Source organism: Podarcis tiliguerta (assembly GCF_965153285.1).
Source record: "Podarcis tiliguerta genome assembly, chromosome: 12".
Taxonomy (NCBI): domain Eukaryota; kingdom Metazoa; phylum Chordata; class Lepidosauria; order Squamata; family Lacertidae; genus Podarcis; species Podarcis tiliguerta.
The window spans coordinates 16,549,115-16,568,783 of record NC_139545.1 but is presented as its reverse complement, the minus strand read 5'-3'; the positions used below and the strand labels follow the sequence as shown (position 1 = coordinate 16,568,783).

Here is a 19,669-nt window from a genome sequence, read left to right as displayed (position 1 = left end):
ACAAAGCGAGTTGTTTCAGCCACAGGCTTGACCATGAAACTGCTGTCAGTGTCAAGTGGCCTTAAGTGCAAAACCCTTTTTATTCTTCTTTTTTTTTTTGGCAATGTGAAAAATTGAAAATCTCAGCTAATAATAATACTAAAAGTGTCAATTACCAATACGAAGGCTGATCCTGCAAGCAGTGTGATGGACGTTGTGACTTGAGTGCAAAAGAACAGAGTTTTAATCATCGTCCGTGTATTTGGGGGGGGGGGTTCTATAATAGACGTCTATATATCAATACACTGTAAGTGCATATATCTAATATGAACAGGAAATGGCTCTTCAATAAACTTGAGCTTTTAGCTGTTTTGAGCTGCATAATTCACAGTATGCAGCTTTTATAGCAAGACTAAGATCACACCTGAAATTTAAAAAGTGCATCTTTTAATGCCTTAGAAAATGGGCTCCTTTCGAGTCCAGGTGAGTTGATTATCAATGAGTCTTCCAGAGGGGATCAAAGTATATCCACCCTTCACCCTGTAAAGAATCACAGAAATTGCAAGTCAGTCTCACTTTAGTGCCGTACAACAATTTTTCAAAAAGTTAAATACTCTGCAAAGTCCAGCATAGCTTCTGCAAAGCTTGCATGTACTGAGTCGTGATCCCAAAGTCGCAAACAATCTGGCAATAAGAACGCCATCCACACAGAAAACATTTCTTTTGATAGCCTCTCTGCAATATAGCTCCACTCCTGAGGAAGCAAGCCACTTCTCAGACTAAGCGAGCTTGCCTCCGTGAAGCTGGATCTACAACAGAGAAAGATTTAAAGAAATGTTCCCCTGTGGATAAGGTGCACTTACAAACTTGTAACTCCTGCTTAATACAGCAGTCTGCCTTGTTTTATCTCAGTGGCAGGGCAATTTTCCTACTGGGGTGTCTCTAACAGGGAATATATTCACCAGAGAATGTTATTTCGGCTCCTCTTGTTTTCTGTCTGCAAGGCTAATTGCACCTCGTGGCCAAAGCTACTCATTTATTAACCTTACTTTAAACCAGGGATGGAGGAAAGTAGACCTTCAGGTGTTGGGTTAAAAAACTCCCTACATCCCTGAGCAGGCTGGCTGGGGATTGGAGTTCAAAAACATCTGCAGGGGCACAGATTCCTACCCCCGCCCTAAATGTTCTGTCTGAACGAAAAGATAATAGACAATCTGGCTTCCAGAAAAATGGTTTGCAATAAAACCGTCTTCTTATTGAGGGACAACAGTAATCCTGTTTCTAGATATTAGCTCTTCCACAAACCACAGAAAAATATCAAACTGAGGGGGAAATCAATGAAAGGAAAAGGAAAAAGAGACAGAAAGATGCACACATTTGGCCCTGAGCTTATTGCTTTAAGCTTGTAGTGGCTCGTGACATTTCATAGAGTTTTGCAGAACTCCATAAAAGTCTCCCTATAAATAACTGAATAAAATATTTATTGTGGTAAAAGGCATCTAATAGGTTCCATCTCGCCCATTCTATTCATCTCCTGGCTTCCTGCATTTAATAAGAATTAATGGTTACTAAGATTAAGCAGAATAGCCTGAAAAGTAACTTTAAATGGCGTCCAAAAATAGTTTGTCAAAATTTGCTCCAGTGTTGCTAAATGGGGCATTTGTCTTCCCTCCGTCTTTATCTATATTGCATGAGTCAACATCAGAGCACTTTCCAACAAGGCATGTTCTATGGCTAAGACAAATCTTAAAAATCAAAGGTCCTCGTGATGCTAACAATGCTGGCAGTGTTCAGATATCACGCTGAAGGATATCTTCATTTAGTGAAGGAAGCTAACTGCCTCCAGGGCTTGAATGCTCTCCTCCTCTCCTTCCACACGGGGCCAGAGATTTGATGGAATTCAGAAGCAGTTACTCCCTATTTTAGTAAATATCGTACGCGCTTAATGTTAACCATGGTTTGGTCCAGCAAGCCATGGTTTCAAACCATGGTTTCTGAAGTGGGTTTGCTTAAACTAGGCGAAGTTAATGATAATCACAGTTCCAGGTACAGGCAACACAGCAATGTGTGGTCAACAAAAGGCATGAAGTCCTCCTTGAGGCGAGGACAAGAGAGGAGGGGAAGGAGACACATGAGCACACAGGAGGATGCAAGGTTCATTCACATCTTGCTAACCCTAGTTGAGCATGATGTCTGAACACAGTTGTTTAATGCGTTGCCATGGTCAGAGGAAAAATAAAAGGCTGCCTGCAGTCTCGTTACCTCTTTGATGAAATATTTTGGTTTCCAGACCGTATTGCTAATTGCTCGCTGCCGCTCCTCTACTCGCTGCCTCTCCTCAAGAAGCTGTTTGTGGTCTGTTGCTGCGCTGATGTTGCCTTCTCTCAGGGCGTTCGTAACGTGCTGCCAAAGATGCCTGTCGAGCAGATCAGAGCAGGACATAAAGGGAATTGGAGGGAATGAAGAAAATTGCCAGCCCGCTTTTTGGAATGGAAAGGAAACTCCTAGCCAACAGGTGGAAAACAATCAAAGCCTAGCAGGAGGGAATAGCATGCAACTCTAGAATCTTCACACAGCGAGTCTCTGGGAAACGCGGCCACGGGAGCACAGGGGCCGCTCGAGGGTTTAGTCAGGTCCTGGAGCCGGGATCGCAGCCCGCCACCAGCCGCTCACCCACCTCGCCGCCCCTCTCCCGGCAGAGACCCGAAGGCCTGTGGCGTGGGATGGGAGAAGGGGGCTGCTCACCGCTTCTCCGAGGGAACCGCGCCTGCCCTGCGCTGTGGGTCCACACTGACCGGGGAGCGCAGTTGGGTCATCCATGGTTCTCCAAAGGGTCCTGAAAACCCTGTCGCCAGTGTGAAGATTCTAGAGAGCCAGTATAGTGTAGTGGTTAAGAGCAGTAGACTCGTAATCTGGTGAACCGGGTTCGCGTCTCCGCTCCTCCACATGCAGCTGCTGGGTGACCTTGGGCCAGTCACACTTCTCTGAAGTCTCTCAGCCCCACTTACCTCACAGAGTGTTTGTTGTGGGGGAGGAAGGGAAAGGAGAATGTTAGCCGCTCTGAGACTCCTTCGGGTAGTGATAAAGCGGGGTATCAAATCCAAACTCCTCCTCTTCTTCTTCTTGTTTTTACTTTAATAATTTTTATTCAAGATTTTATTGGTTTACAAAAGTACATGCCTTGTCTCTTTTTCGGGTGGTACAGTCTTTCTTACAGATCAGTTAAATTTGTTATGAGACATTAGTGTTGAGTCAGGGAAGAGGAGGGGGGAGAGGAGGGGTGGTGGTGAAACCTATATTCTTTTTTATAATGTACATGTGGGGTTTTGTGTCAGTATCAACCGAATAGGTTCTCTTTCTATTCACCTGTTACATTTCCTTGGTCATGAGAGGGTTTGGGGGCGCAGGATGTGGTCAGTTGTCTGTGGTTGGCTGCAGTTTGGGTTTGTTTACATTTGTGGGGGGGAGGGGCTTGTTGGGTCAAGAAAGCCAGATTGATTCATATGCTGACAGTGGGTTCTTGTCGTTTTTTTGTTGGGCCATGCATGTGATAAAGGGGAGCCATACTTGGGGGGAAGGCGTCCTCTTCTATTTGTCCCCGTGTCCGTTTGTTGGTTAGCTTTTCTAGTTTCCCATACAATTTGGTACCAGTGGCCCATGTTCACTCCTGTCAGGTCTCGCCAGTGTCTGGCTACAAGGCTTCTGGCCGCTGAGAGTAGGTGGGTTATAAACTCTGTATAATGTAAATGGTCATTATGATCTTGGAAAGATGTTCAGTAGGGCCAGTTCTGGGGTTAGTTCTAATACCTGTTTAGCTAATCTCTTGCATATTTTGTTAATCTTGTTTGCGTATCTCTTGTTGGACTGCTGTCCAGAGGGGTTGGATTTGGGGGCATGTGGAGGAGTGTGCCTGAGAAGGCGCAATCTCTACAACATTTTGGTTAGGTTCCTGGGCGTATCAGCACCAGCTTCCGTACTTCAGTCGTACCTTGGATACTGAACGGCTTAGTTGCCCAACCTTTTGGCTCCCGAACGATAACCGGAAGCGAGTGTTCCAGTTTTCAAACTTTTTTTGGAAGCCGAACGTCCAACAGGGCTTCTGCGGCTTCCGATTGGCTGCAGGAGCTTCCTGCAGCCAATCGGAAGTTGCGCTTTGGTTTCCAAACATTTTAAGTCAAACAGACTTCTGGAACGGATTCCGTTCGACTTCCAAGGTACGATTGTACCACCTGTAGGTGAGCTTCAACTCTAGAATCCTCTTCTGAGAGAAATTCACCTAAGCCCAACAGTCCAGATTACTGCTGTGACGATCCCCCATTTTCCCTGGGCTACCCATCATTCTCCATCAGTTAGTGAGAAAAGGAATTGTATCTTAGTGCAGGGTGGCAACATTTGGGAACAAAATCTCTGCAAAAATTTCATGGGTGGAGTGTGCGAATGTCATTGAGCTTACCTATAACTCTGTTTTGTCTGCACTGACTTGGCAGCAACTCTCAAGATTTTCAGACAGGGAGTTTCTTCCAGCCCTACCTGAAGATCCCGGGAATTGAATTTGGGACCATGGCATACAAGAGAGATGCTCCACCACTGAGCTATGATTCCCTAAACTACAGCCCTTCTCCCAATGATATCAATGTACTACGTGACTTTTCTTCTTGCTTGTTCTGGGCCCTCAGTATTAGAGGGATAAACATTCAACAAACAAAAATAACATCTACGGGAAAGCAGCTTCCAAGAGCCTTTGCGCAGCAGCAATTAGCACAGTGGGTGGAAGAATCCCCATGCAGGCAGAATGTCAGCATGCTGATTCAGCATACAAGTCATTGGGGAAAAAACCGAAAACTTGGAAACATCCTTAGGGAAGCAAGATAGTTATGTTGCTCTTTCCACACTGCTGTACAAACAGGGACAAGTGCTTCAATATATCCTTTCTTCTCCTGCTTCTCTTAAGCGCAACTAGTCATGATGGTTTTGCAAAAGGATCCTCACCTTGATTCAAATGGACCTTGTTTTGCTATCGGTCTGATCTTCTTGCGGATGACGGGTAGCTTGGTGGTGTCGATGATTTTGGTTTCTCCGTTGCTGTACGTAAACTCCAGCGTGCCGTTCCACTCCCCTTGTGCTTTACACACTATGGTGTTGGTGGGGTTATGCTTCACCTCAGCTGTAACCCTACATCAAAACGATAACATATGGAGATTAAGACACAGGTGAGTCCAGAAAGGAGATCACTTGCATGCACAGCAAATATTTCCACTGGACTCAAACTCAGAAAAGGAGGCCAAGAATAATCATTTTGTTTTTTAGAAAAACAGCAGCAAGAACAATTCAGAGACATTTCTGAGCTGGAGAGCAATCAAGAAGCTACATTCATTATGTATTGACCACATTCTCATAAACTTGATGTCTCCATTACAAACAAAATACCAGGGACCATTGCTCTATGCAGATGTATTGCGGCTCTTAGCTTAGCCTGGATATTTTTTTTTTAAAAAAGAGGGGGCACACTAAAGAACTATCCTGTTCTTGCACAATGTCCTTTCTTTTCACCTGAATTACTTCCCTGTGGTTGGTGCTTCACATTTCAACAGCACCCAGAGTTAGAATATGGTGATTAGGGTTGGACGATATATCAATATATCACCCAAAACTAATTTGAAGTCCATATCGTGATACCGGTCTCACAATTTTCAACCTGGTAATTGTGAATCATGATGTATGTGTGTGCGCATGCACTATGCAAAAATCACGATGCAGGAAAAACTGTGCAGCCAGCCAACGCTCTCCTCCCTTATTTCAAACGATAGCGATATGTTGCGATATTTACTTGATTATATCACGATGCTGGAAAAACCAGATATCACCCAGCCCTGCTGTTCACTTCTACACAGTTCCACATCCTTATTTCAGAAACTGTGATGTATTGGTATATCACAATGTTTAGCTAGTGACAGATCGTGATGTTGAAAACCAGGTATCTCCCAGTCCTGATGGTGATATGGATTCAAGACACTTAGTGCCTGGGAGTCTCCTTCAGTTCTTTAAGCTGCAGGAAATGGAACAGCCTCAAATACGAGCACGTGTTGTTGTTCTTCTTATGAAAGCATACAGGACATTGCTGGCAAAGCACATTTCTAAAGTAGTATAAAATCACTAGCAACTGCAGCATTATAAACAGTAAGCAGTTTGGCAGTTAATACTGCTTGTCTTAGTATTTTATTTTATTTTTCACAAAGAAATCTTTTAAAAAGAAAAAGAAAAGTATGCGAAAGAGCAGATTCAGTACCTGTGTACTTTTCCCCCATAGAAAGGCTTGGTGTGGAATGTGACTGTAGCCGAATAGCCACTCTTGGCACAGAGAATGCTGACTTTACCTCCCAGCTCCACCCAAGGAACGGTAAGAATGGAGCGAGCATAGGCACAAGGCAGCGTGAACACATATTCCTCCCCATGTTCCAGCAGATAAAGAATACCTATGGATGGGGGCATAAATGAGGGGTGGGGATGGAGAGAAATACTTTTCAGCACTGAGAATTTGACAATATTCTTTCCAGAAGGATGGTCACTGTTTACCTGGTACTGAAAAGAAGCAACATAGTTTATAGTAAGTGTCAGTTATTTTTATTTTCCTTGAAGGGGAGGAGAAACACCAAGACTGATATAACAGGAACAATCTCCACCAAGAATACGATGCTTTTTTCTTTTCTTTTTGCAACTGCCCTTTTGTAAAAATCCTCCTTTTCTTGGGGTGATTTGGTTTTAAAAGGCTACAAAATTTAAAACGAAAACCAGACATGACTGGTGAAGCCATTCAAGCAATCCAATCTGGTCTCCATGCTCAACATAGCTGCAAGCTTAAAAAAAAATTAGTTCTGTTATATTCCACCCCCCAAAGAGAAAACGGCCTAACTTCTAAAGTCGCTCTCCTGAAAATTTGATAAAATAACGTATCTATCCCACTCAGTGGCGTAGCGTGGGGGTGCAGGGGGGGCCGGCCGCACCGGGCGCAACATCTGGGGGGGGGGCGCTCGCACTCGCAGCTCTCTGCCCCTACCTGGCTCACTCACTCTCTCTCACTGCAGTGCTGGCTATGCGAATCCGATCCGAGCAGCCGGGTTGCCGCCCACTGTGGAGGGGAGGGTGCCAGGCGTGCGGTGCGGAGAGAGAGCGAGGGACTATCTAGGGGAGAGACAGTGCAGCGGAGGAGGGCGCAAATTACTTGCCTTGCCCCCAGGTTCGGGGGCGCAAATTACTTGCCTTGCCCCGGGTGCTGACAACCCACGCTACGCCACTGATCCCACTTCCTGCCAGCTTGGAATAAGCAGCCTACATGCAGTGGAAGTCCCACCATGAGAATGACCTATTTGCTTAGATTCAGCCAAAATGTCAGGTGCTACCTTGTCTTGAATATGAGGTGCCTAACATGGCAAAGTGATACCAACTGCAGGTAGCCTGGCAGTGCATCTAACAAGGCTCCCCTAAAACAATATTTTAAAACCCAAGAGGAGCCTTCTGGATATCACCAAAGACCCATCTAGCTCATCATCCTCATGGTGTCCAAACAGATGCCTGCCTTCTGGAGAAAGCTGCAGGCAAGACTCAAGTCTTGAGTAGGCAAACCAAGAGACCCTTAAACTGCATCCACCATCGGTTACCATTATCTAGAACTAACAGTATGAATTGATAAATACATTCAGCACACACACAAAAATAAAAACACAGATTTGAGCTGGACATGTGTTCTGTGATATAGTCCCAGCATTCTTGATTTAGGCATTTAATGTGAACAAATGCTTCCAAATTGCCTAGCAGAAAATCTGAAGCAGGTCCATGTTATCGTCATTGCTTATGTGAGACAAGGAAAGCTCTCTACAAGCATCCATTATATATACTGCTAAATTGGGTTTTAAATTGGGATATATTGGGTTTTTTCCCTCTTTGACCCCATACTTTTGAGCAACATGTTTTCTGCAGGTCACATCAATAAAATAAACAAGGTGATGCTGTAGGTCAAAAACCATGGGTCTGCAGTTCTTTTTTTAGACTATAACTCCCATCATCCCTAGCTAGCAGGACCAGTGGTCAGGGATGATGGGAAGTGTAGTCCCCCAAACCGCTGGAGACCTAAGTTTGGGAAACCAATTAAAGAGTTGGTGACAAAGTCATAAGGAGTCAGAATCAACATTCCCTTTCGATTCTGTTCAGATTCATGCAATGAATGGTTGTGGAAGACATCAGCAGTCTTAAGTGGTTTCCTACAAGAGAAGGGTCCTCACGCACATCTCTTATTTTTCAATCACATGGTACTCGCTTAGGCCACAATTTCAGTCACTTACGACAACCAGCAGCTACACTGATTTGCAGAACGAAAATAACTGTGAGCAGCACATAGTCATATGATGGAACGCCATCATCACATGAGTATTTCTCTTCAATCCTAGCAGGGACGCCGCCGCCCCACAAAAAAAAGCTGCATGCAAACATTAAAACTGAAATTCAACAAACCCAGATTAAGAACGAAGCAGGAAGCAACTTACAACCAGGAGGAACGGAATCAAACTTTCACATATTAAAAACCGTTAAAAGCTGTGCAGAATAGAAGCATGGTCACTCCCCACCTATAAGCAAGCAGAGAGACTGGTCCCACCTGGGAAGACACTAACACCTTATTTTTTGCTCTATAAGACTCACTTTTTCCCTCCTAAAAAGTAAGGGGAAATGTGTGTGCGTCTTATGGAGTGAATGCAGTCTGCGCAGCTATCCCAGAAGCCAGAACAGCAAGAGGGATTGCTGCTTTCACTGCGCAGCGATCCCGCTTGCTGTTCTGGCTTCTGAGATTCAGAATATTTTTTTTCTTGTTTTCCTCCTCCCAAAACTAGGTGCGTCTTGTGGTCTGGTGCGTCTTATAGAGCGAAAAATACGGTAATTTATTCCAAACTGCTTGTTTCCAATGAGCTTAAGATCGTGACAGTCTAATTGTATACACTGCTATCCTAGCAAATAAGGACATGAAGGCTTTCCCCCTGAATTCAAAAAGAAGGCTTCTTTCACACATTCCCAAGGAGAGAAGAGATGAGAAAATTCATACTTCCCAGTGTGAAATTAATTTCTCAACTTGGGGAGGCTCGCCATAAAGAATGTCTCATATACTAACTTCCAATCAGCATGTTTTGTGTGTGTTTTTTCCTTTTTGGCAGTCTTGGCCTGGAAGCAGTAGCAGATTAACCCATTATTCCAACATTCTTTATATCAGTCTTTTCCAATGTATTTCTCTCCAAATATTGTTGAACTCCAGCTCCCATCAACCCCAGCCAACACCATTAATGGTCAGGAATTATGGTAGTTATGGTTCAGCAACATATGAATTGGGACACGGGTGGCGCTGTGGGTTAAACCACAGAGCCTAGGACTTGCCAATCAGAAGGTCAGCGGTTCGAATCCCCGTGACGGGGTGAGCTCCCGTTGCTCGGTCCCTGCTCCTGCCAACCTAGCAGTTCGAAAGCACGTCAAAGTGCAAGTAGATAAATAGGTACCACTCCAGCGGGAAGGTTTCCGTGCGCTGCTCTGGTTCGCCAGAAGCGGCGTAGTCATGCTGGCCACATGTCCCAGAAGCTGTACGCCAGCTCCCTCGGCCAATAAAGCGAGATGAGCACCGCAACCCCAGAGTCGGTCATGACTGGACCTAATGGTTAGGGATCCTTTTAACATCTGAATGACATCAGATAGGAGAGGCGAGAAAAGGCCCACAATTCTTAAGACGAGACTGAGCAAAGACAACTGTACTGTAAGAAGTAATACACAGTGAGCAAGAACCAATGTTTAAAACCATGTTACGACCCAAAGCTCAAGACGTATTCCTAGGCTATTATGTCTGCCAGGAACCAAAAATGAGAAGCAGTGATTTACAACTTGTGTTATCTTTCCATTAGTATGTTTGCGCTATGTGCTTTTAACGGGTAATCTGAGTATGCCATATTTACTAATATTATAAGAATATGTTTAATATGTATTTGAAACAAATATATGAAAATCAAAGCCAGGAATGTGGGGTTTTCTCACAGCCAAGGTGTGTTGCAAAGCCTGGGGTACGTACCGTATTGGCCCGAATATAAGCCGCAATAGCAAAGAAGCTGCACCTTTAAAATTCAGGGGGGCAGGGAGGAAAAAGGACAATACCCAAATATAAGCCGCTCCCTTAAAATTGGGTTACAGGTTGAAAATTGCTGTGGTTGGTAGAATTGTAACTCCGAGCCAATTTAAGCCTTTGATCTGGCAAGCCTGCAAAAGTTACCGTACAACCGCTAAAATCGCAAATTGCTATTCAATTGCTACAATTCTGCAGGCACTCATACATGTAAACGGAAAATGTTGAAGAAAATCGTACAGGTACTAGAGAGGACCTGTAAGTGGGTTAAACACCTGTTCGTAGCACCATAAATGCAAATAAAAAATCAATACTGCACTGTAAAATACGGGGAAAGCAATGAATGGCATTAGAATTAATTGCACAACAGTCTCAAGCTCACAAATTGGCAATAAAACATTTTTTGTTCCGTTTTAACGCATGTCTGTTTCAGCAGCGATATCGTAAAAGCCAATTTTTGTAAGGTGGCGAATTTAAGCCACACTTTAACTTTTCACGGTTGGAATGGGGGTGGGCTTATATTCGGGCCAATAAGTCAGTTGGGGAGGAATATGAAGATCCAGAGATATAGCTCTGTTGCTGGAGCATGAGACTCTTAATCTCAAGGTTGTGGGTTTGAGCCCCACATGGGGCAAAATATTCCTGCACTGCAGGGGGTTGGACTAGATGACCCTCATGGTCCCTTTTAGCTATACAATTCTATGATTCTGTGACCACATGTTAAATTGTTGGGACTCCTGAAAAGCTTATATAAGGGACATTTCCACTAGTTTTGTTCTAGTGTCCAGAGACTGAAAAGTACATAAAGTGATTTGCTGCTATTACTCAGAAGTATGTTTCTTAATGGGGACGTGGGTGACACTGTGGGTTAAACCACAGAGCCTAGGACTTGCTGATCAGAAGGTCAGCAGTTCGAATCCCCACAACGGGGTGAGCTGCCATTGCTCCTGCTCCTGCCAACCTAGCAGTTCGAAAGCATGTCAAAGGGCAAGTAGATAAATAGGTACCACTCCGGCGGGAAGGTAAACGGCGTTTCCGTGCGCTGCTCTGGTTCGCCAGAAGCGGCTTAGTCATGCTGGCCACATGACCCGGAAGCTGTACGCCAGCTCCCTCGGCCAGTAAAGCAAGATGAGCGCCGTAACCCCAGAGTCGGCCATGACTGGACCTAATGGTCAGGGGTCCCTTTACCTATGTTTCTTAATGGAGGATGGTAGATTTCAGGGTTTGTTTGTTTTGAGGGATGCGGGACTTATCTTCAATGCTTCCTAAAATCCTGTGCGATAAGCAAGCCTGCTGTAATATATATTGTATATTTGCGGTATGTCTTACCTTCACCTACCATAGAAACACCTATAGACATCCCCATGAACTTGCTTTTGGTCCATACATGAACATTTGCGCACATCTTCTTCTCCTTGCACTCGCAGTAAAAGCAGGAGACTGGTGGGTGATGGGATACCTGTTCAGCTACAAACCGCAGCTTGTAGTTTTCCGGTGGTGGCGACGGCGCCTTGCCCTTGGGGCTTGGAGAGGGAGAGCTAGTTCTCGTCTGCTTCACTTTGTCTTTAGGCACATCCCAAGAACAATGGAAAGTTTCTCCAATAATTGGGTTGTAGGGCTTCTTGGCAACGGCTCCTTTCCGGCCTTCGTGAAAGGCTGTTAAGTAATACTCCACAAAGTAAATTATTCTTTCCTCAGGGGTGCTTCCGGACGAAACTGTCAAAAACAGGTCGGGGTGGGCTAGGAAGTTTGCGTACATCTCCAGCAGCGACCTCTTCTCCAAAATAAAGGTTGGAAGAACTACCTGTATCGAGTGGAGGGGAAAAGCAAATAATCATATATATTTTCCATGACTGCAACAGGGAGGAATAAACAGTTAAGGCAGCTGCAAAACTTCCTGTGCCAGAATAAACGTGCTTTTTCCCTCGCACTGCCAGAGAGCTCGCTCTGAGGACTGAGAAGTGCAAATAATGAATGAAGGCAACACTCATTGCTTTGGTCAATTCTACAAGTCACTATCTATTTCGCCAGAGTCCTCGGTGGCCTCACAAGGTCACGCTATTCAAACTGCCTGGACTCTTTCGTTGTCTTGCTCTGCTTAGCTAATAAGTGAGCCAATTGTTCCCTGACAGCGTTCCTTGTTTACAGAAAGTGGTACATCAGTTTGGTTCAAGTTAATGGAGTTCTACTAGCGACGTGCCAACTTTGGCAGCTGGCAGGCTGGATGTGGGTGGCACAAAGAAATCTGTATCTGGACACCGGTAGTTCTGACACATTTCAAATCAGAGCGAGGCGAAAGCGTTGCCCAGGATTCCACTCGTAAGTAAAACAAACCTGATTATAAGCACACACTGTTTCACATTAATTTTCCACCGCTCTCTAGTGTTGGCATGTAATGCTTCAGCTGTGCCAAAGAGCAGGTGTTTTGTAATGATGGCGCTCTTAATGCCTCTCCAAAACTGACATGGGGCTTCATCTAGTTGAATGTTTCTGATCCCACCTTAATTTTGTCTTTGCCAGTTGAGGATTGGCGTTATTTCTTTTTGAAAGTATTTATAGGCTGTCTTTCCAGGTCAGACCCTCTCTAGGTGGCTTACAGCATGCAAATCGCCGTAACAATGAGCAATTCTATGCCAACGAACCAGAATGAACCATTAAAAAAACATTAAGCCCAGAATACAACACTAAATTTAAATCAAATGCTTTAAAAAGCACCAAAGCTAGCAATGGCACAAACAGTCCTAGGTAAAAGCAATGTTTTAAACAACTGAGTCTTTAAAGCGTGATATGGCCACATCATCATATACAGGGACTGCTAGTGGAAGCGTGCAATATTCTCCTTTAGGGATGTTACAAAAGTAGAGATGGAGAAGATTTTCATTCAATCCACACTGCCAGTAGTACAACTTCCACTGCACTTTAATATGCAGCGCAGGGCACCTTATTTGATTGATCCAGACCTTACAACAAACCTGTCCACATTAATATTTCAGTTGCACAGATGGAAACACAGAGTTCTCTCTCTGCGTCTTTATGGTTCAGCATTAATCTGAACCTCAGTCTCCACGGGGCCAAAGCCAACAATGGTGGAAATAACTAGATGTTTGCTTCTGCCTTCTCAAAACACATTATCATAATTTGCCATTCTTACATCTGCACTAGACATAAGGACACTAAATCAGGGTTGAGACATATGGAGCAGTCTGTAGGAGCATGGGCACAAAGTTACTCTACCCCCATCCTCAGCCATGCTTCAGGGTTTACAGCGTGATTCTGGAGTTTTAAGAATGGCACTAAGTATAATTGGCAATTTCTAATCCAAAGCAATGGCACAAAAGAGCCAGGAGAAGAGAAGGGACAGAAGGGAAAAAGCATGCAACCCAGCAGCTTGATTTGTATACCTAAACCATGGTTATGCATCACAGCTGTACCTGGTCTAAGCATGGATACAAATATTCGTCTTTACAAATAATCTCCTTTTCAGAGACCTGCTGATATAGTGCTGTCATTACTCTTAGTACCGCCCATTTTTCCTGCTCACTCTGCTGTTGTCTCTGGATAAATAGGTTTAGAAGGTTACTGAAGCACTATTGAAGTCAACATGTGTCATTCGATCAGTGAATATTAGCACAACCTAAGAAGTGGCGGGTGGCGCTGTGGGCTAAACCACAGCGCCTAGGGCTTGCCAATCAGAAGGTTGGCAGTTCGAATCCCCACAACAGGGTGAGCTCCCGTTGCTCGGTCCCTGCTCCTGCCAACCTAGCAGTTTGAAAGCACATCAAGGTACAAGCAGATAAATAGGTACTGCTCCAGCGGGAAGGTAAACGGCGTTTCCGTGCGCTGCTCTGGTTTGCCAGAAGCGGCTTAGTCATGCTGGCCACATGACCTCCAGTCAGCTGTACGTCGGCTCCCTCGGCCAGTAAAGCGAGATGAGTGCTGCAACCCCAGTCGTCCGCGACTGGACCTAATGGTCAGGGGTCCCTTTACCTTGAAGAAGTAAAATTTACCCAAATAATTCCCTATTCTAACACACACGCACAGAGAGAGAGAGAGAGAGACAGTGTATAACAAGGGACAAATGCTATTTTGTAGACTTCCAGGCCAGATGCAGCATGGAGACAAGAAGCAGCATGTGGCCGGGGCAGGGCGGGGGGGGAGAGAATCTGCACATCTACAATATCAATTTCTGGTAAGCAGATGCCTGGGATTTGGCAGGGCTGCCCGTGAAAATGGAATAGTAATAGCTGGGGAGAGAAAGGAGCATAAGCATCAGCTCTGGAATAATGCCCAGCATTGCCGAACTTATCTGACTACCCAACGGCCATGTGTGTGATTGATGATACTGTTTGCCAAACTGCTCTGTCTATTAATGGACAGAAATAGCAGCTGTAAGCATGCTGCAAGAATAGCTGTGTATTTTTATTTTCAACAACAATATATGCAATATTTGTTGCACTGAAAAGGCTAAGGAACAAGGAAGCTTCAAAAAGTTTGCTGCAGGCCGATTTAGACAAACAGAAAAGTCATCTGCAAATCCAATACAGAACTGGCCCTCCCCACCCCACCAGCGATGCTTGAATTTGGGAAGGCTGCCAGCGTAATAAAGCCCTTTCAAAAGGAAACTCGGCTACATTCCTCTTTAACACCTGTGCAACACTCAGGGCTAATATTGACTTACAGAGAGAACAGAGCCAAAATTGCATGTGTCTGGGGGCCACTACCAACAATCTTTATTTACTGGGGGGGGGGGGCATGCAAAGTGATCCTACTTTTGGAAGAGCATACGAGCTTACATAATGAGCAAGTCCGTCAGGAGCAAAATGCCATTAAGTTTTCTGCAGAGGAGCTCTCTGGCCAAGTCTGCACCCACGTTGCAATTTCAAGTTTAATAAGGAAAAGACCCTGAGATTGCAGGTACCAGCATTTAGGTTACATAAAAGGTGGTTTATACAAGTAAAACAGCAAGTGATTCATTTTTACTTAAAAAGTGGCACCTCTTCTGTAATAACTAAAAGCTATTAATCTCACATCAGCATCAGTGTTACGGGCTGGTTGGACGCAGAAGAGTGGTGGGAGCAAGCAGCCGAGGAACCCCCAGGGGGAGAAGACTCAGAGCCCGGAGAGTGGTGGTGGGACAACAGTGAGTGGTCAGAGGAGAAGAGGGAGAAGCCTGGGAAGAGGAAGTGTCAGAAGCTGAAGAGGTAACAGGGCTTAGTGAGCAGGGAGAGTCTGTGACAGAGAGAAGTTCAAAATCAGAGGCAGAAGCTGAAGCAAGTGAATGGGAGGAAGGAGGCCAAGAGTCAGAGGCACAGGTGTCACACCCTCCTCCTATGACAAGCACAGTCTCCGATTACTTGGGGAAAGTCCGGTTGAGGAGCGGGGACTTTCAGTCTCGGCAACTGATTTTCGTGGGGGAAGACCACCGGGAATGAGCTGCTCTGCTCATTAGGCCTGACACTCAACCAAGTCTGTAGAGGTCATGTTTTTGCTAATCAAGAGTTCGCTCCATCTTTGAACTGTGTGATGACTGAACCGGCATGCTCCTGTGACTATCAGGATACCCAGAGGTGATGCTTTTATAGGTAAAAGTAAGGCCTGACACAGGGACGCGGGTGGCGCTGTGGTTTAAACCACAGAGCCTAAGACTTGCCAATCAGAAGGTCGGCGGTTCAAATCCCCATGACGGGGTGAGCTCCCGTTGCTCGGTCCCTGCTCCTGCCAACCTAGCAGTTCAAAAGCACATCAAAGTGCAAGTAGATAAATAGGTGCCGCTCCACTGGGAAGGAAACGGCATTTCCGTATGCTGCTCTGATTCACCAGAAGCGACTTAGTCATGCTGGCCACATGACCCAGAAGCTGTATGCCAGCTCCCTCGGCCAATAAAGCGAGATGAGCGCCGCAACCCCAGAGTCGGTCACGACTGGACCTAATGGTCAGGGGTCCCTTTACCTTTACCTTTAAGGCCTGACACAGCTTTTGATCTTTAAAATATAACTGCTTTTTCATAATACACAAAGGTAAAGAAGGACGAATGAATGAAAGCAAGAGCAGCCCAGTTCCACTTGGTTCTGCTCCCACAGTGGCCAATCAGTTGCTTGTGAGAAACCACGGGTCACGGGTGCAAAAGCTCCCTCCCCACTTGTGATCATCACCCAATGATATTAAAGGGCATGCTGCTTGCGAAATGTAGAAGACAGCCTTATCTTCCATCAGCTTGTCCAAATCTCCTTTCAAACCATTCAAGTTGGTGGTCATCACAACAACTTGCGGGAACAAATTCCATAGTTGGGTTTAGCTATTAGAAAATCCCAAAATATAAAGCAGGCTATTATCTGATGCCAAGACTGCAGTCCTAAACACCACTATACACAATGGGATTTACATTTGAGTAAGCACGGGTAGGAATGCACGGTGAATGTGTTAAGAGCTTCCCTCCCCAAAATATAAGTGGCGTAGCAAATAAAGAAGGACCAGACCCAATGCAGGTGGACTCTACCAAAACTGTAAGGTGGTGGTGGTGATGATTTATTATATTTATATATGTACTGCCCTTAATCATAAGAGCTCAAGGATCTTGGTAAACAAGGAACAGATGCAGGGCACACCTAGCAACCAGAGGAGAATGAACCCCTTTTACCTGTCCCAATAAAAACCCCTCCTCATTGACTAGCTAACGGTAGGTACCTTTCCATAACTCACCTGCAACTGAGAATTGTACCACCAACTTCACAGCATTTTGAATTGCGTTTAACTTTGGATTCTTAAAGAACTAGGAGACACATTCAAGTGGGAAGCCCCACATGAGAGAGAAGACAAAGCAAATGAGCAGATGGGTGACCTAGACAAGGCTTCCCAGGCTCCCTGTCTCATCGCGGTTGTCGCCACTGCTGATGGGAAGATGCGAGGTACACCTTGCTTCCAGTCCCCCACTGGCACTGGGAGATGGAAGGCTGCATTTCAAAACTGCAGACTTCCTTCCCTTGGCCAAGATTACAGCATTCATTGCACAATTTGATCCAAAGTGGATATGCTTAGACAAAACTGTATAAAGCCTAGAATTCAACAGCGCAGTGACTAAAATCAACACAGATGTCACACGATGAGCTTTAACGCTTGGGATACTCAGCTCTGAACTCTGCTATATTTACTAAATGATTAGGGTTTCCAAAAAAAAGAGAAAGAAATCTCCAAAGATCAATCAGGTCGCAGAATGAACCCAAATGGATCTGATTACTGATGTGTAAAGAATGTGAAATTTAGTTTCAGTGCTTCTGAACAGATGAGAATACAGAGGTTGGCGTTTCCCTCTCTAACCCCCTGTTATCTGTCCAATATTGTTTCTTCCCTTTTTATTTCGGCTATGTACCCAAAATGCTGAAACCCAATAAATATTTTTCTAAAATACAACACAGATCCTTCCATCGTTACCAAGGAAGAGAATTCTAAAACAATTTCACTTAGCCATATTTATTCAATCTAGCATCATCCTTAGATAACCATTCTGACTGAAAAGTTCTCCACAATGTCCTCAAACATGCAAATGAATATTTAATAATATTCTGTTCCATGATTGCCAATACATTTAATTCACAGGGAAAACACATATTTCACTAATGCCTCTGCTTCAGCTGCCCTTTATACTTTCATTTGGTCTACGAGGTCAAACTGAGAAACCATTTTCTTTTCATGCATTATTCAGGAAAGTACTCTCTAGGTGTATTGGGTTACGACACCAATCAAAGTCAGTGGTTTTTTGACCTTCCCATGTTCGGAAAAACGACATACACTCAAGACGACAACCCAATATAATGAGAGCTTTTTGCAGTACTCCTGCTATATCTCACAGGCTAAATACTCTTCATTATTTACATATAGGGATGTGGAACATTTCCCCAAAAGTGCGGACACTTGTATATTAGCCGTCTCACCGGTGTACTGTGTTTGACAACTATTAGAGGCAATTTTGTTTTCTACCATGTTATAAAAAGAATGATTAAAATTAAATAATTTAGCCTTGCATGGTCAACAAATTTTGGTTGGATATGGTAGTCAGTAATTAAGTTTGGTCACCGACGCCTCACTTGCTTCCCCCTCCAAGGCATGGGGGCCCCAACACAAACATGAAAGATCGCTCTAGTCTTTACAGACTACTCCACCTAAACATTAGGAAGAACTTCCTGACAGTAAGAGCTGTTCGACAGTGGAATTTGCTGCCAAGGAGTGTGGTAGAGTCTCCTTCTTTGGAGGTCTTTAAGCAGGGGCTTGACAACCATATGTCAGGAGTGCTCTGATGGTGTTTCCTGCTTGGCAGGGGGTTGGACTCGATGGCCCTTGTGGTCTCTTCCAACTCTATGATTCTATGATACTCATGGGGAAGGAGAAGGTCTTCACTTTGCAGTAATCCAGTTTTGATGACCAAGCGATCCCTGTCCACGAACTACTGAAGCCAGCACACTATCCCAAACTGCCAGAAGATGCTCACAGCAACTTCGCTTTCAGAAACATCCCCCCCTCCCAAGATTATGCACCTGTTCTTCAGAAGGAGTGTGGCCTATCTGGAACAGACAAATGGCCCCTATCCCCAGAACCACCTGCCAACTCTCCATCTTACAAGGAATCGCCGTAATGGCTCTCTTCCAGCCTACCACCAACAACCAGACACCAATACCTTCATAGCCACACATGGTTCCAGATGTAATAGAGTTAGGTATCATCTGTATACTTCAGGTGTGGTTAACCTGTGAGGTCCCTTTAGGCTTGTCATTAAAAACAACAACGACAACTGTCTTCTCCTATCCCAGCCAGCCCTCACTGTTATGCCATGGTACCAAAAGTTTTTTGCATCCCAGTTATTTAAAATTCAATTTAAAAAGAAACGCTGACTGACTGCTCCCTGCCATGATACTGTAAGCTTTGTGACTTTCCAAGGTCCCTCAAACGTGTGCATTTAAAAAATAATAAAAATTCTCCTGTGGTTGTTAGCCCAGAAATGGAAACAAGAAGAAATTTTGACGAAAGAAGAATGGCAGACGAAAATAATGGACTATGCAGAATTGGACAAAATGACAGGAAGGAATCGAAACCCGCAGGACCAGAGATTTACAGAAGATTGGAAGAAGTAGATGAACTATTTGAAAAGCAATTGTAACCAACAAATTACGCTAGTAGGACTACAAGAAGTTTTGTAAGGAGGAATATATGAAGTGCTACAAAGTAGATAAAGAATAGAGATATTGGTTAAGAGTTTTAAATGTAACAGGGAAAATAAGAAATGTATTCTAAGAGATTAGATTGGAAAATTTTCAGACAGGACTGGTGGAAGTAAAAAAAAAAATGAATAAGATGTAAAAATATGTTTCATTACAGTTGAAAATGGTACGTTTAAAAAAACTAATAAAAATTTATGTGTGTGTGTGTGTGTGTGTGTGTGTGTGTGTATATATATATATATATTCTCCTGTGGGATGGGTTCCTGAAACAATTCAGTGATGCCCCATGACCTTCAAAATGTGTCTCTTAACAAAATTTAAAACTGACCCCATCTAC

The 19,669-nt window shown here is 44.3% G+C and overlaps 1 protein-coding gene and 1 long non-coding RNA gene across 7 annotated transcripts in view; one reads left to right on the top strand and one right to left on the bottom strand.

Annotated features, from left to right (window-relative positions):
- LOC310660487 overlaps positions 1-19,669 on the top strand; it is a 330,629-nt gene that overhangs the window by 206,401 nt on the left and 104,559 nt on the right. The gene's annotated exons all lie outside the window — the stretch shown is intronic.
- OSBPL10 (oxysterol binding protein like 10) overlaps positions 410-19,669 on the bottom strand; it is a 74,578-nt gene continuing 55,318 nt past the window's right edge. For 4 of the 6 annotated variants that reach the window (XM_083404830.1, XM_083404831.1, XM_083404832.1 and 1 more), the window contains 5 exons: positions 11,453-11,927; positions 6,266-6,452; positions 4,969-5,151; positions 2,242-2,395; positions 410-519 (listed from right to left, as the gene is read on the bottom strand). In XM_083404830.1, the coding sequence (XP_083260956.1) occupies positions 475-519; positions 2,242-2,395; positions 4,969-5,151; positions 6,266-6,452; positions 11,453-11,927 (1,044 nt within the window). In that variant the 3' untranslated portion in view covers positions 410-474. Of the gene's footprint in view, positions 520-2,241; positions 2,396-4,968; positions 5,152-6,265; positions 6,453-11,452; positions 11,928-19,669 lie in introns of those variants that run through there. The other 2 variants (XR_014503341.1, XM_083404833.1) reach the window with 2 other exon arrangements.